The sequence below is a fragment of the Lissotriton vulgaris genome, chromosome 4_1 (genome assembly GCF_964263255.1).
Source record: "Lissotriton vulgaris chromosome 4_1, aLisVul1.2, whole genome shotgun sequence".
Taxonomy (NCBI): Eukaryota; Metazoa; Chordata; class Amphibia; order Caudata; family Salamandridae; genus Lissotriton; species Lissotriton vulgaris.
The window spans coordinates 6813122-6824990 of record NC_141691.1 but is presented as its reverse complement, the minus strand read 5'-3'; the positions used below and the strand labels follow the sequence as shown (position 1 = coordinate 6824990).

The 11869-nt window shown below is 40.4% G+C and overlaps 1 protein-coding gene across 1 annotated transcript in view; it reads right to left on the bottom strand.

Annotated features, from left to right (window-relative positions):
* Positions 1–1289: 1289 nt before the first annotated feature.
* LOC147718196 (extracellular calcium-sensing receptor-like) overlaps positions 1290–11869 on the bottom strand; it is a 175249-nt gene continuing 164669 nt past the window's right edge. Inside the window, exon 6 of the mRNA XM_086967161.1 lies at positions 1290–2191. Within this exon, the coding sequence (XP_086823287.1) occupies positions 1290–2191 (902 nt within the window). The remainder of the gene's footprint in view (positions 2192–11869) is intronic.

Below are 11869 nucleotides of genomic sequence, written 5' to 3'. Positions count from 1 at the left end.
TTTTTAATAGGGGATGTGCCTGGTTTCTATTAAAATATTTGTTTAGACATATCACCCTACTTTTTATTTCACCACTTTTTTGTATGTTGCACTGTATGTTCACTACTCTCTACTGATCATCACAAACCTGACCAACAACTGGAAGAACACTGTGGACCGCATCCAGTACTTACTAAGACTGTGTGGCATATGGTCTAGATGATCTAAGGACCCGCCAGATCACAGTGTGGATGACCAAGTGATAGGACTGATCATTTGGTTTGTTTGACGGTTATCCACGAGATACACATGTGCTGGATTTGGTTTGCATAGTTTTCCAATTGATTTCTATATATCACCACTCTCTCGTTTTCTTCTTTTTCTCTTTATATATTGTTACATGGTGACTCTGGCACCAAGTGACATAGAGATTTACCTGTCAGTTTTGCCAGCGATTTGCTTGGCTTATAGACCTCCTAGGTTCTTTTGTGTTATTCAATTGTTGTTACTGGGGAAACGAACCAGTAGTAGGTCTTTAAACTTTTTCCCTTTGACCCTATCCTCCGTGATTGTTTTTGACCCCAAAAACACTATCAGGATGTTTGTTTCCGGTCCAGGGAACTTGGTTTAGCAGTTCAGGTTGGACTGTTCCCACGAGGCACAGGGTCAAGACTGATTTGCATATCGCTGGGTCTGAACTGGGGTGATGAAGTGAGCTAAAGAACAATAATTGATTCAAGCCAGATCTAGTAGTGACTAGGGGTGAGTGCCTGAAAAGTTTCAGTGCTCCGTCCACCATCATATTGTGTTTGCTAAGAGATTTTACTTACCAGGTCTACATGGCAGTTTCAAACTACACACACAGGGTCTGCAATGGCAGGCCTGAGACATGTTTAAAAGGGAACTTAATTGGGGGGGCACAATCAGTGCTGTAGGCCCACTAGTAACAATTAATTTAAAGGTTGTGGCACAGTCAGTGCTTATTACTAGGGACTTATAGGTAAATTAAATATGCCATATATAGATTAGCCAATGTTAGTGATTAAGGAGAGAGTACAAACAATTTAGCACTGTTTAGAAGATAAGTAATGTGCTCACAACAAAAGCCAACAAATATGAATTCAGCAAAAAGGGGTAGAAGTAGGCACACAGTTTGGGGGTGACCCTGCAGAATGGGCCATTCCCTACAGCATTAGTCCCTTAAGTCACCAGACTGAACTGCCATGTTGATCCTCTCTGCTGCAGACATGCCAACAAGAGAGGTTATACGAATAGAATATTTTATACATCATTTGAAGATTTATTTTTGGTCATTTGGAAATTGGCTTTTGCATTAAGTACTGTTTTGTGTTCATATCTGGCCTCCGAATGATGATATAACATTTAGGAATGAAGATACAACCCAATAGTCCTGCACTTGAAGACAAGATGGCAAAGATCTCAACGGCCACCAGATATTTTCCATTGGTGCTGAGATACGCTGGGATGAAAGATGTCCAGACAGCCAGAAACACAAGCATACTGAAGGTAAGGAACTTGGCCTCGTTGAAACTCTGAGGCAAATTACGGGCATAAAATGCAACCACAAAGCTGACAGAGGCCAACAAGCCCAGATATCCCAACATCAGATAGAAAAAGAGAACAGAGCCCTCATCACACTGGATGATGGTGGTGTCTCCCATCTGCATCTTTACGGGGAACGGAGGATCAAGCAGCAGCCAAACTGTGCAAATCAGGACTGGAGCAACTGAGCACAGAAGGACCACTGCACTGGGCATTCTGGTCCCAAGCCACCTTGAAGAGCGGCTGGTGGGATCACGAGCATTGAACGCTATAATCACAGTGATGGTCTTGGCCAGAATGGTGGAAATGCTGATGGAAAAGATAATTCCAAATAAGTTTTGTCGGATCATGCAGGTGGCCCTCATGGGATGGCCAATGAAGGTGAAGGGAGAGAGAAAGCAGAGCATGAGGGCCATGAGAAGGACATAGCTGAGCTCTCGATTGTTTGCTTTGACAATTGGCGTGTCCTGGTACTTCTTGAAGATGCAGAGAACAAGAAGAGTGAGTAGGAAGAGGAGGCTGGTGAGGAATAAAAGTGTGATTCCCAAAGGCTCCTCAAGGGAGAGGAACTCGACAGTTGTTAGATCACATCGGGTTCGCTCTTCATTGGGCCAGTGGTCTTCAGGACAAGGCCAGCAGTCTCTAGAATCTGAAAAAAAGAGGGGAGTTGGTTAATGATTACAATCTCCGTACTCAGGAAGTCTCAAACGGATATTAGGGAGAAACTGCAGCCTTTGTGACACAAAAATCACCCATTAGTTGCCTTTGCATGTGTCCCCTTGGGGGACAAAGAAAGATGTCTCAGTAGCCTCCCTAATGAAAGCTACTTTAAAAAGTAGGTACGGCCTGGAGATCCACAGACCTACAAGACATGCTATTAGGGTGATTTTATTTGAAACGGTTCCTGGCCAAAACTGAGTCATTGACTACAACAATATATATCCACTAACCAATATTATATGTTATCTCTGTCTATATATTTTTTTTTAAGTACTGAGTACAATAATAATTAAAGCTTTAGTACAGACATGCATTAGTAAGGTGAAAAATATTACTAATCTATAAAAACTTACCACAACTTTGAAAATACCCTGTGATGCACTGTTGTGATGAATGGATGTACCCTTGTTCCCCTATACCTTTCCCTGCACACCTTCTCTGGGATAAACAAAGCCTGCTTGTGTGAAGACAGTCCAGATCTCTGGGTATTGCTTGCTTGCCTTCAGAATGCTTCTTGACATAGTGCCTCACACCTCCCGTTTGCTTTCAGTAAGCCTTTTTCTTACTTTAGGTTTGAGCCTATCAGACAGTGCAAGCTATCCAGTTGCAAACATATATTATCAACTTAACAAGAACAGACTGAGCTTTGCAACCCAACCATTGCTTACCATTATTTGGCTTTACTATCAAAGTCTTTTGATTGCTTCTTATTTGTGTTCCTATTTCTCAATCTTGTATGTGTTCCTTCCATGGAGAATAGCTTCCTTACCGCTCTTTAATTGGGTCACTTTCACTCCTTGTGTTTAGGAGACTATTTTTTTCCATTTTTTTTCAGGACTAATTGAAAGCCCATGTGTTTTCCAGCTATCTCCCCTGTCTGCTTTTCTCCCACGCCTCCATGGTATTTTTGCTCATCAATGGGTTTCTCTCCCACACAAGAACTATTGATGCGACAGTCATTATGCCCTCTGTGCTCCATGTTACTCTCGTTCTTTTTTGCTGATTCTCCTCTCTCCCAACATGTTACTTGTCTCCCACCCCCTCTCCCAACCCACCCCCAAAACCTGGCCATCATTTTTAATTGTTTAAGCACAGCCAAAATGTATTGGCAAAGCCAATTGGCCTTTAATGTGAGACCTATTTCCTTTGGCAATGTTTGTTCATTTTGGCACATGACAACTTTGCCTGGGGGTAAATCGTTAAGAGTGAAAAAGGAAAGTATGTATTATGACCTGTGTCTTACTGAACAGGTGACAAGGCAAAGCTTCCACTGCTTGCTTTGTCAAGGACAGGACTTCAGGTGAAGGCTTGACAGTTGTCTGTGAGTAGATGTAGGGCCTGTTGCTTCTGGCGGTAACTCGAAACTCAGGTTGACTTCAAAAGCGTATCAATGTTTTGGAAGGGATGGAAGGGAAGGATGGTATTTTGTAAAAGCAATATATCTGACTGATGGTGTTTAGGTCATATTATTCTGAAATGTTGGCTAGGCAAAAGGGACTGGGGTCAAGCACACAGACAAGCGAGGGTGGGAAGGAGGAGTTGGAGGCAAGCAGATAGACAACAGTGGGTGATTGGGAGTGGCTGGGTCCAGCTCACTTAAAACAGAGAGGAATCTAAGGGGGCGGGGTCAAGCACACAGGCAAAGGTGGTTGGGAGGTGCATGAGGTAAGCATATACACAACTGAGGTAAGCACATGGACAATGGACATAGGGTAGGCATAAGGAACAGGGAGGAGGTAAACAGAGGGGATGAAGCATGCATGGGAGGTAGCTGAAAAACACACACACTTTTGTAAAATGTGCAAACAAAAGATACAAGTAGCTCCTGAAAAAGGAGCAGTTGAACAACACAAGTAGTGTGTCCACGTTCCAGGGAAGGGACAACACAGGAAGAGGAAAGAAGCCTACAGAAGCTGATGAATGACAAGCAAGCATAATGACACTGACATTGAATCCAACCAATGGTAATTAAAGGGTTTCCTCTATGCCCCCCAGTGAGGTAATAACATGTCTAGTAAGAGGCAGTGTATGCTCTGTTTAGGCAATGCAGATTAGAATGTCCCTTCACATGGCTCTAATAACTGAATTCCACTGAAGCAATGTAGCACCAGCCAGTTTACTGGTCAAAACTTCATACAATACAATCATCATCTGTAATAAATAACAAGTATTGGAGCTTGCAATAGGTTACAGGTATTCACAAACACAATACAGCCATAAATGGAAGAAGATCACGTCAAATGACTATGTCTTATACACTTACAACAGAGAGGAGGATATGGGGGCGGGGCCAAGCATACAGGAAACCAAGGGTGGGAGTTGCTGGAGGCAAGCACACAGACAATGGAGGTTTAGGCAGGCAGGTAGGGCAAGCACATGGAGATTGGAGGTAGGGTAGACATAAGAAGCAGGAAGGAAGTCAACAGGGGGGGTGAAGTATACATGGAAGACAGCTGAAAAACACATTCACTTATGTAGAGTCCATTAACAAAAGAGACAAGTAACACCTGAAAAATGAGCCGTGGAAGGACACAAGTAATGTGTCCACGTTCCAGGGAAGGGAAAAACACACAAAGCATTGCCTTTTGAAGCCGGTTTGACTTTAACATACTAACGCAAGAAAACACAGGTATGCACAAACAGAATACAGCCATTAATGGAAGAAGACCACACCAAATGACCATATTGTGCATGGCTGACAGTATTTGATATTGGAGAACAATCATTGTATTTCTGAAATGTAGAAATCAAAAAGATTTTGAAGCTATACAAATCATTACTGACAAACAGCCCAATTTAAGATCCTTTATAGTTAATGTAAAAGAAACGTTGACAGATATTTAGACCCCCATTGTCTTTTCTGTGTGGTCAGGGAGTAAAACGTTAACTCGTGTACCTCCTTCTCATCATTCTCTTGTTCGCTTTCTATGATTAACTCCACTATGGCCATACTTTCTTAAACAAAATGTTAGCAGGTCATACTTAGGCCACACTATTTTGATACCACATCTCTACATCACAAGTGTACTCTGTTTGATGTATATAGTGCCTGGCATGGCACTGGGTGATTGAACCTGCGCATGTGACACTTTCTGTGTCCAATATCATACTTGCCAAGTGAATCCCCTCAATGTCACATCATGCATGAAGGTGATTCTGTGAAGGAGACACCTCACAGCAGTAGAATTGGGAAGTGCAGGAAAAATTTTCAACAACCATTGTGGCTTCTTATTTTTGATGATTGACAGTTATTAGTGATCTGGTGGTTTTTGTCATAAGTCATTATTACACTCATACCTTATCTTCCAAATAAATAGGTGACTGCAATAAGAATACAGAAAGTTATTACTTTGGAGTGGCTAAAACAAAATTAAAAAAAACACTGATGTTTGTTTTCCATACTTTTACCTGTGTGCTCCCCTAAAGCAAACACAGAGGCAGGGAGGTTGGTAAAAAAGAGTTAGGTTGCGGGAGATGACAAGCACAAAGGGATGGGGGACTTAAAGGACAGCAGAGTGTGGTCAGGAGGGGCATGGCAAGCAGATGACTAATGGAGGATAGGTGGGTTTTGAATAATGTTTTTCAGTCATGCATGGAATCATTTTGCCGTGCTGAGTTCTCTGATATTCAATCATGGGGAGGCCTGTAGAATGTGTACAGCATATATTTTGAACGTTGAACCTTATGCATTCTGCTGCAAATAAACAACTTCTAATGTAAGGTTTGCTCGAGGACATCATTTGTGACTTTCAATTGCATATTAACCCGGCAAAAAGACCCTAAGGCACTGTTAGAGCACCATGTATGGATGAAACAAAGCATCTACCTCTGATTAGTTACTGCATTGCTTATGCTTAGAAAAAACACTACTGTCCCAATCTGAACACGTGGGGAGGATGTGCACATCACCTCTACCTTGCAACATGGAGGTATTAGCAATATTTGCTTCTTATTATTGGCTCTGTATCTAATAGTATCTTAACCTGAACTGTCTGTAGCATGGACACATGATGTATTAGTCCATAGCTGCCAATAAACTTGCATTTCTTGTGACATATAATGAAGCACCTTTTGTGGTTTGGGGGCATAAAAGTTTGTGTTCAACTTCCACAATACGAACATTTGGTTTTTGTATGCCATACGTTCCCGTATATATGTATGATTCTTCTTTTGAAAATCACCTCTGTCTGTGGCCATTTAATTTAGCTTCCACAGCAAGTCCTGTGGGGAGGTACACAGGCATCAGGAAGTAGGCGAGAGGGGTGATGGCAACCACTCAGAGAGCTCCATCACACAGACAGACAACAGAAGGCAGATGGTAGGATTGGGGGCAAGTTCATCCACAGCAGTGTGTGGGCTGCAGGGGATTGTGCAACCAGACAGATTACAGACTGTGGTGCAATGTGCTGGAGGCAAGAACACATACAACTGAGGGTACGCATAAAGGGCTAGGGGAGGACACAGAGGAGGGACATTTCCAAAGAGAGACACCTGAAAAACACACATGCACTTGTAGAATGAATACACAAAAAGTAGAGTCTGAAAAAGAGCAAAGGAAGGACACATGAACTAATGTTCTCTTGTGGTTCTGAAAATTCTGAACCTGTGTTTAAAATATCATGATTCTGTTATGAATTTGGTATCAGTGAACCGCAAATGACGAATGCGGTATGCATGAGTATTTTCATCATGTTACACCAATGGATTCACTGTACATTTGAAGGTTTTGTATTGAACACTTGGGTTTCATCTTGTGAATAGCAGCCATGTTATTCGTTGCCCTTACAGTAGGCTCTCCCCATGGCAGAACAAGCATTTAAAGGACATAACCTTAGCATGGGTTTGTGCTGACTTCTGCATGACCTGACGACAGCTGACCCTGTTGCTTGAGGCTAACCTCGCCAAGCCTGTTCCTTCTTCAGGAGCTGGCGCAATAAAGATTAAAGAGCAGGACATGTCCGATCTTTTATGGCACCGTTCCCACCGCTCCTATCTCCGTCCCATCTGTTTCTGCCTTTCCTTTAAGACATGTTCATCGATCTGAGTTGAAGGTTTTATGATGGGTTTGTCCGGCCTGATTGAACAGGAAACCAAGCATGTGTGCGATCCTTTTTTAGCCTGGACTTATCTTGAAAGTGGTGCTTTGTGTGCACGTCCTGGGAATCTCCAACATAATGCACTTCAAAGCAGGAATGCATGGCCTAGGGCACAATATTCTGTATAAAAAGCATGTGCGGAGGCCATGCAGGCAGACTCCCTCATTCAGTTGCTTTAAGAGTGACTGGGCGACGGAGCCTCACAATTAATCATAATAAAGATGTCTTTTCATATTTCAGATTCTGTGTAGATTTCTTTGCCACTTTTGAATGGACTACTTATTGGTAAGACCCCTGAGAAGGAGTATTGTAAATATTTGGTTTCCTCAGTTGGCGCAACCAACGCGGGCCTCATCATGAAGTGACTACCTGGAGGAGAAATTTTACAGAGAACAGAATTCTGCTGGGGAAGGCAAGACAGAAATCTACTAAAAGAGGTACTCTGTGCACGGAGGTTCTGGGGGATTCTCTGTCTTTACGGCCCGGCATATTTTTGATTTTTCTGACTTAAAACTCTCCAAAAGATGTCACTCCTGACTGAGCAACCCTTTTTGGCGTAAGTTTTTTTAAAGAGACTGTTAGTGCAGTTAGAACTTGGCAGTTAGAATTTGGACAACTATTTGTTTGGTACAGCTTTGATAAGTATTTGTGGGTCGCTCCCAGTTAGCTTTGTGGTTCCGTTTTAGGAACATTTGTTTCAAATTTGAAAACTTGGCATCTGTTTGACATTTGCTTTGTACTTTGAAACTTGGCCTTTGTTGTTGAAACTTGGTTGTTTGATTTAAGTGGGTCACTCCCAGTCCTTTGTAGTTCTTTGTTTGGTTCTTTGTATTATTTGAAGATTGCAATTTTCAATAACCGAGGGTTTGCATATTTGCAAATATATCGATGGAGATAACCCCTTGAAGTTAGAAGCTGGATTAGTGAGCTATAAGATGCCTGATCTTAGCAAATTTGGAGCTTTGTATTGGCCAACTTTGTATACGTTTGAATTAGCCGGTTTATCTAAATAGGTTAGATTTACATACATATTTCTTCCTTGGTGATTTTGTATCCGCAGGGAATTAAAATATGACATAATACATAACAAGGATCCTTTGCTCTGTGTAATTTTATGAATGGATATGCAGAACGATTTTTGGTGTTCTGCCAGCTACAGCTAGTGAATTGAGTGTATTTTTTGGTTTTAACACTGTTGAGAAGTGTTTCTTGTAAATATGACTTAAAGCTACGTACAGTCCGGACTGTCTTGTTTTCGTCCTGAGTGTTGATTTGTGGGTTTAAATGTGTGTTTGAATGCGTGGTTAAAATGTGTGTTTACATGTCTATTTTGTTTGTGAGTTTTGTTGTAAATTGCGACGGCGCGATTTACAAGAAATGGTTTGAGAGCGCTGTATTGTGCGTCCTAAATGTTTTCAACACTTTCTGTTTATGTCTGAAATGAGCTCAATGTGTGTGGTTCACATTTAATGGATATAAATAAGGCCCCAGCCAAAAACGAAATTACATGTTTTTTCAGAAATAAATACATTTACAGCGTTTTCACTTAAATGCACTGTATTAAATGTTCACAGGCAAAACGTTTTTAGCTGCAGTATATTTGATAGGAATGTTTCTTCAGCCAGCATTTTTTTGCAGTTAAACACGGGTGGAATTTTTGCATGACGGCCCTTTTACATAAAAGAGGCCCAAAAAGTGACGCAGAATGTGACGCTTTTTAGGTTAGGCATATGCGCTCAGGTTTGTGAGTTAATGCATCTAAATATTAGGCAAGGGATTTAGCGGGCTCTTATATGTAAAACAATCACAAACAGAAATAATTGGGTTTTATTAGAAGACAAAAAATTATTAAATATGGAAAAATAATTAATAAGAATTAGTGCTACCAAAATCGTTTTTTAATATTTATAAAGCTTAGCACTCATACTATGACCTCTTAGCATTAAAATGTGATTTACGTTATGTTGCATCACTAAAATTACAAGAATTCATGTGTATAAATTCGCTTGCCATAGGCGCAAGAAAGCTCATTTTTATAACGTATAAATTATTATTTTCAAAAACCTGCCTCATGGATTATGTAATAGACTTTCTAGTAATCCATATTCTGCAAAAGATTGTAGGATATTCATTTTTTAATGCCCAAAATCAGAAAGTCGATTTTGAGTAAATTCACTGTTTAAACTGCATTTTTGCTTTCCTTCAGAGTACTCTTTAAAGTGTCTCAGCCTTAAGCAAATGCATGCATTTAGGTTTTGATATAAGGTTGTGCTTTCTTGTGATTCAGTGGGTTAATGTGCCAGTACACAGGCTTGTTTTAATATCAGGATTGGAGGTTCTACCTTCACGCTAGGCCTATGGAAAGTTTGCTTATGTAACACTGATGAAGTGTGTGCCATAGGATTGCAACAAGCATTTACTCTAAAAATACTGGTATGTGTGTCTTCAGGTTTTCAGAAATATTGACAGTGAATGTAGTTTGACGATATGGGAATTGAGATAATTTTGGCGCCTAAAAGAAGCGAATTTTTTTTCAAAATAGATTGCATTCTTGCAGGATTAAATAGAGCCTACTGGCTTTGTCAGCTTCACTGTGGCAGAGGCTGGGGCCGGGGGACTTTGCAAAGGCTGGCTCAGCGCGCTCGCTGAGATGTTCTCTTTTAAGTGTTTCCCCATAAATTATGGAGAAGGCCACTCGTGTGTTGCCATTTACAGCCTCTTAATTAGGCCTTTGTTTCCAAGGAATGCAGAATGACCTCTCTGAACAGCTGCTAAGGGTGAGGTTTCTGGTTTCACCGTGGTAACATGAAGGACCTTGATTTAAACGGGGAGATGAAAAGGGGTTTCTTTAAATATTGTGTTAAATGCTTGGCAGGACTGCTACATTGTGTTTCCACATTAAGGAAAATAATGTTTGCTAGCTGTGTTTATTTTACAGAAAACGAAATGATGCATCCAGTCTTGGATAAAAATAACATGCAGCCTTTTTCACACAATTTTGAAGGATATAGGCCTAGTTAAAGAAATTGCTCATTAAAAATAACATGCATATGGAGTATCAGTGTAACAATTTCTTTTCGAACGATATTAATAAGGTGGTTTTATGTCGAGAAGTCACAGTTAAGTGATGTAAAATATTTCTGTGTCTGTTCCAATGTGTTTTTTGGTGTTGTGTATTTTTCTGCTTTTTGCCAACAGATTGTTTATGGATTGTTCTTAAGAGGAGAAGACACATGAGTTTGGCTAATTGACAAAAGATGTGATAGAGTTTGTATGGAGTTTGGACCTGACAATTTAGACAGGCCCAAATATTGGGAATTTGGCTGCAGGTTTAAAGTACATAAAATACACATGCCATGGTGCTGCATTTTTGTATGTTTTGTTTATGTTGTTACCATCACAAGTTCTCCTGTGTTCTGAAGAGGTCCGTATAACGATATGTACCACTACACAATTATTGGATGAATTTGGAATAATGATAAATTTCACAGATATGGTTTGCATACTGTGAGGAAGAATGGCAGCACTTTTACCAGTGCATGCCTACCTTTGGCTATACATTTGGCTATATTGAAAAAAAAAAAACTAAACAAATATAACAGGTTCAAAGTGTATCACCTGATGTTACTTACTGCACATTCCCTTAAAGGAATAGGCAGCCCTAAATTGTTATGTATCCTTGATTGGACCTAAGGATAGAATTATAGATCTGTGACTCACTGTGACCTAATTTTTATATTGCGTTATTTAATCATGTTTTGTTTCCCAAATAGCATATGGCTTTGTCCCTTGAAAGGAAGCCAGGTTTCATTTTTCCTCTCCCTGAAGAGAGAACGGGAACATAGAATTAGAATTTGTGTAACTTTGGTCTTTTGTGTATTCCCCGTTCTCTTGGTGCTGTGTCACATGCCTGAGGCACCCAAGCAAACTCTTGTTCTTCCTATAGATTTTTCTTTTGTTGTTCCGCCCCTGACCAATGTCGCATTATGCTTAGTTATTTTTAGTTGTGTCCTAATTCCATTTCCCCTTTTCCCATATTCCTTTCACCAGTCAGCCCATTTATTACTATGGGTGTATTGTTTATGTGCACACTTCTAGACTGTAGTTATGTATTAGGGACCCCCGATGTTATGTAAAATGTTTTTTCTCAGACTGACTGTCAAGGTAGTGATAGGTTGGTTCCAATGTCTATTTTTAATTTTTCAGCTCTCTTGTGTTCCTGCTGCTTTAATTTTTGGTGGGATTAGATGTGTTCTAATAATGCAAATACCAGGACTTTCTAGTGTTTGTTCTTTGTCTTCACATTTGATCATTAGCCTTTGTGTTGCATAGTGCACTTAATGCACATTTTTTAAGGGACTTTTCTTCATGTCCTTGATAATCTGAATCATGTTATTTTTCTATTCGAGATGTTCTAGATAAGGAATTTAGGAACACCTAGGCTTAGTCATTGAGGGAACACATGTATTTACCCCATTAGACAATGCCACTGTGTGAGGAAATTCATTTGG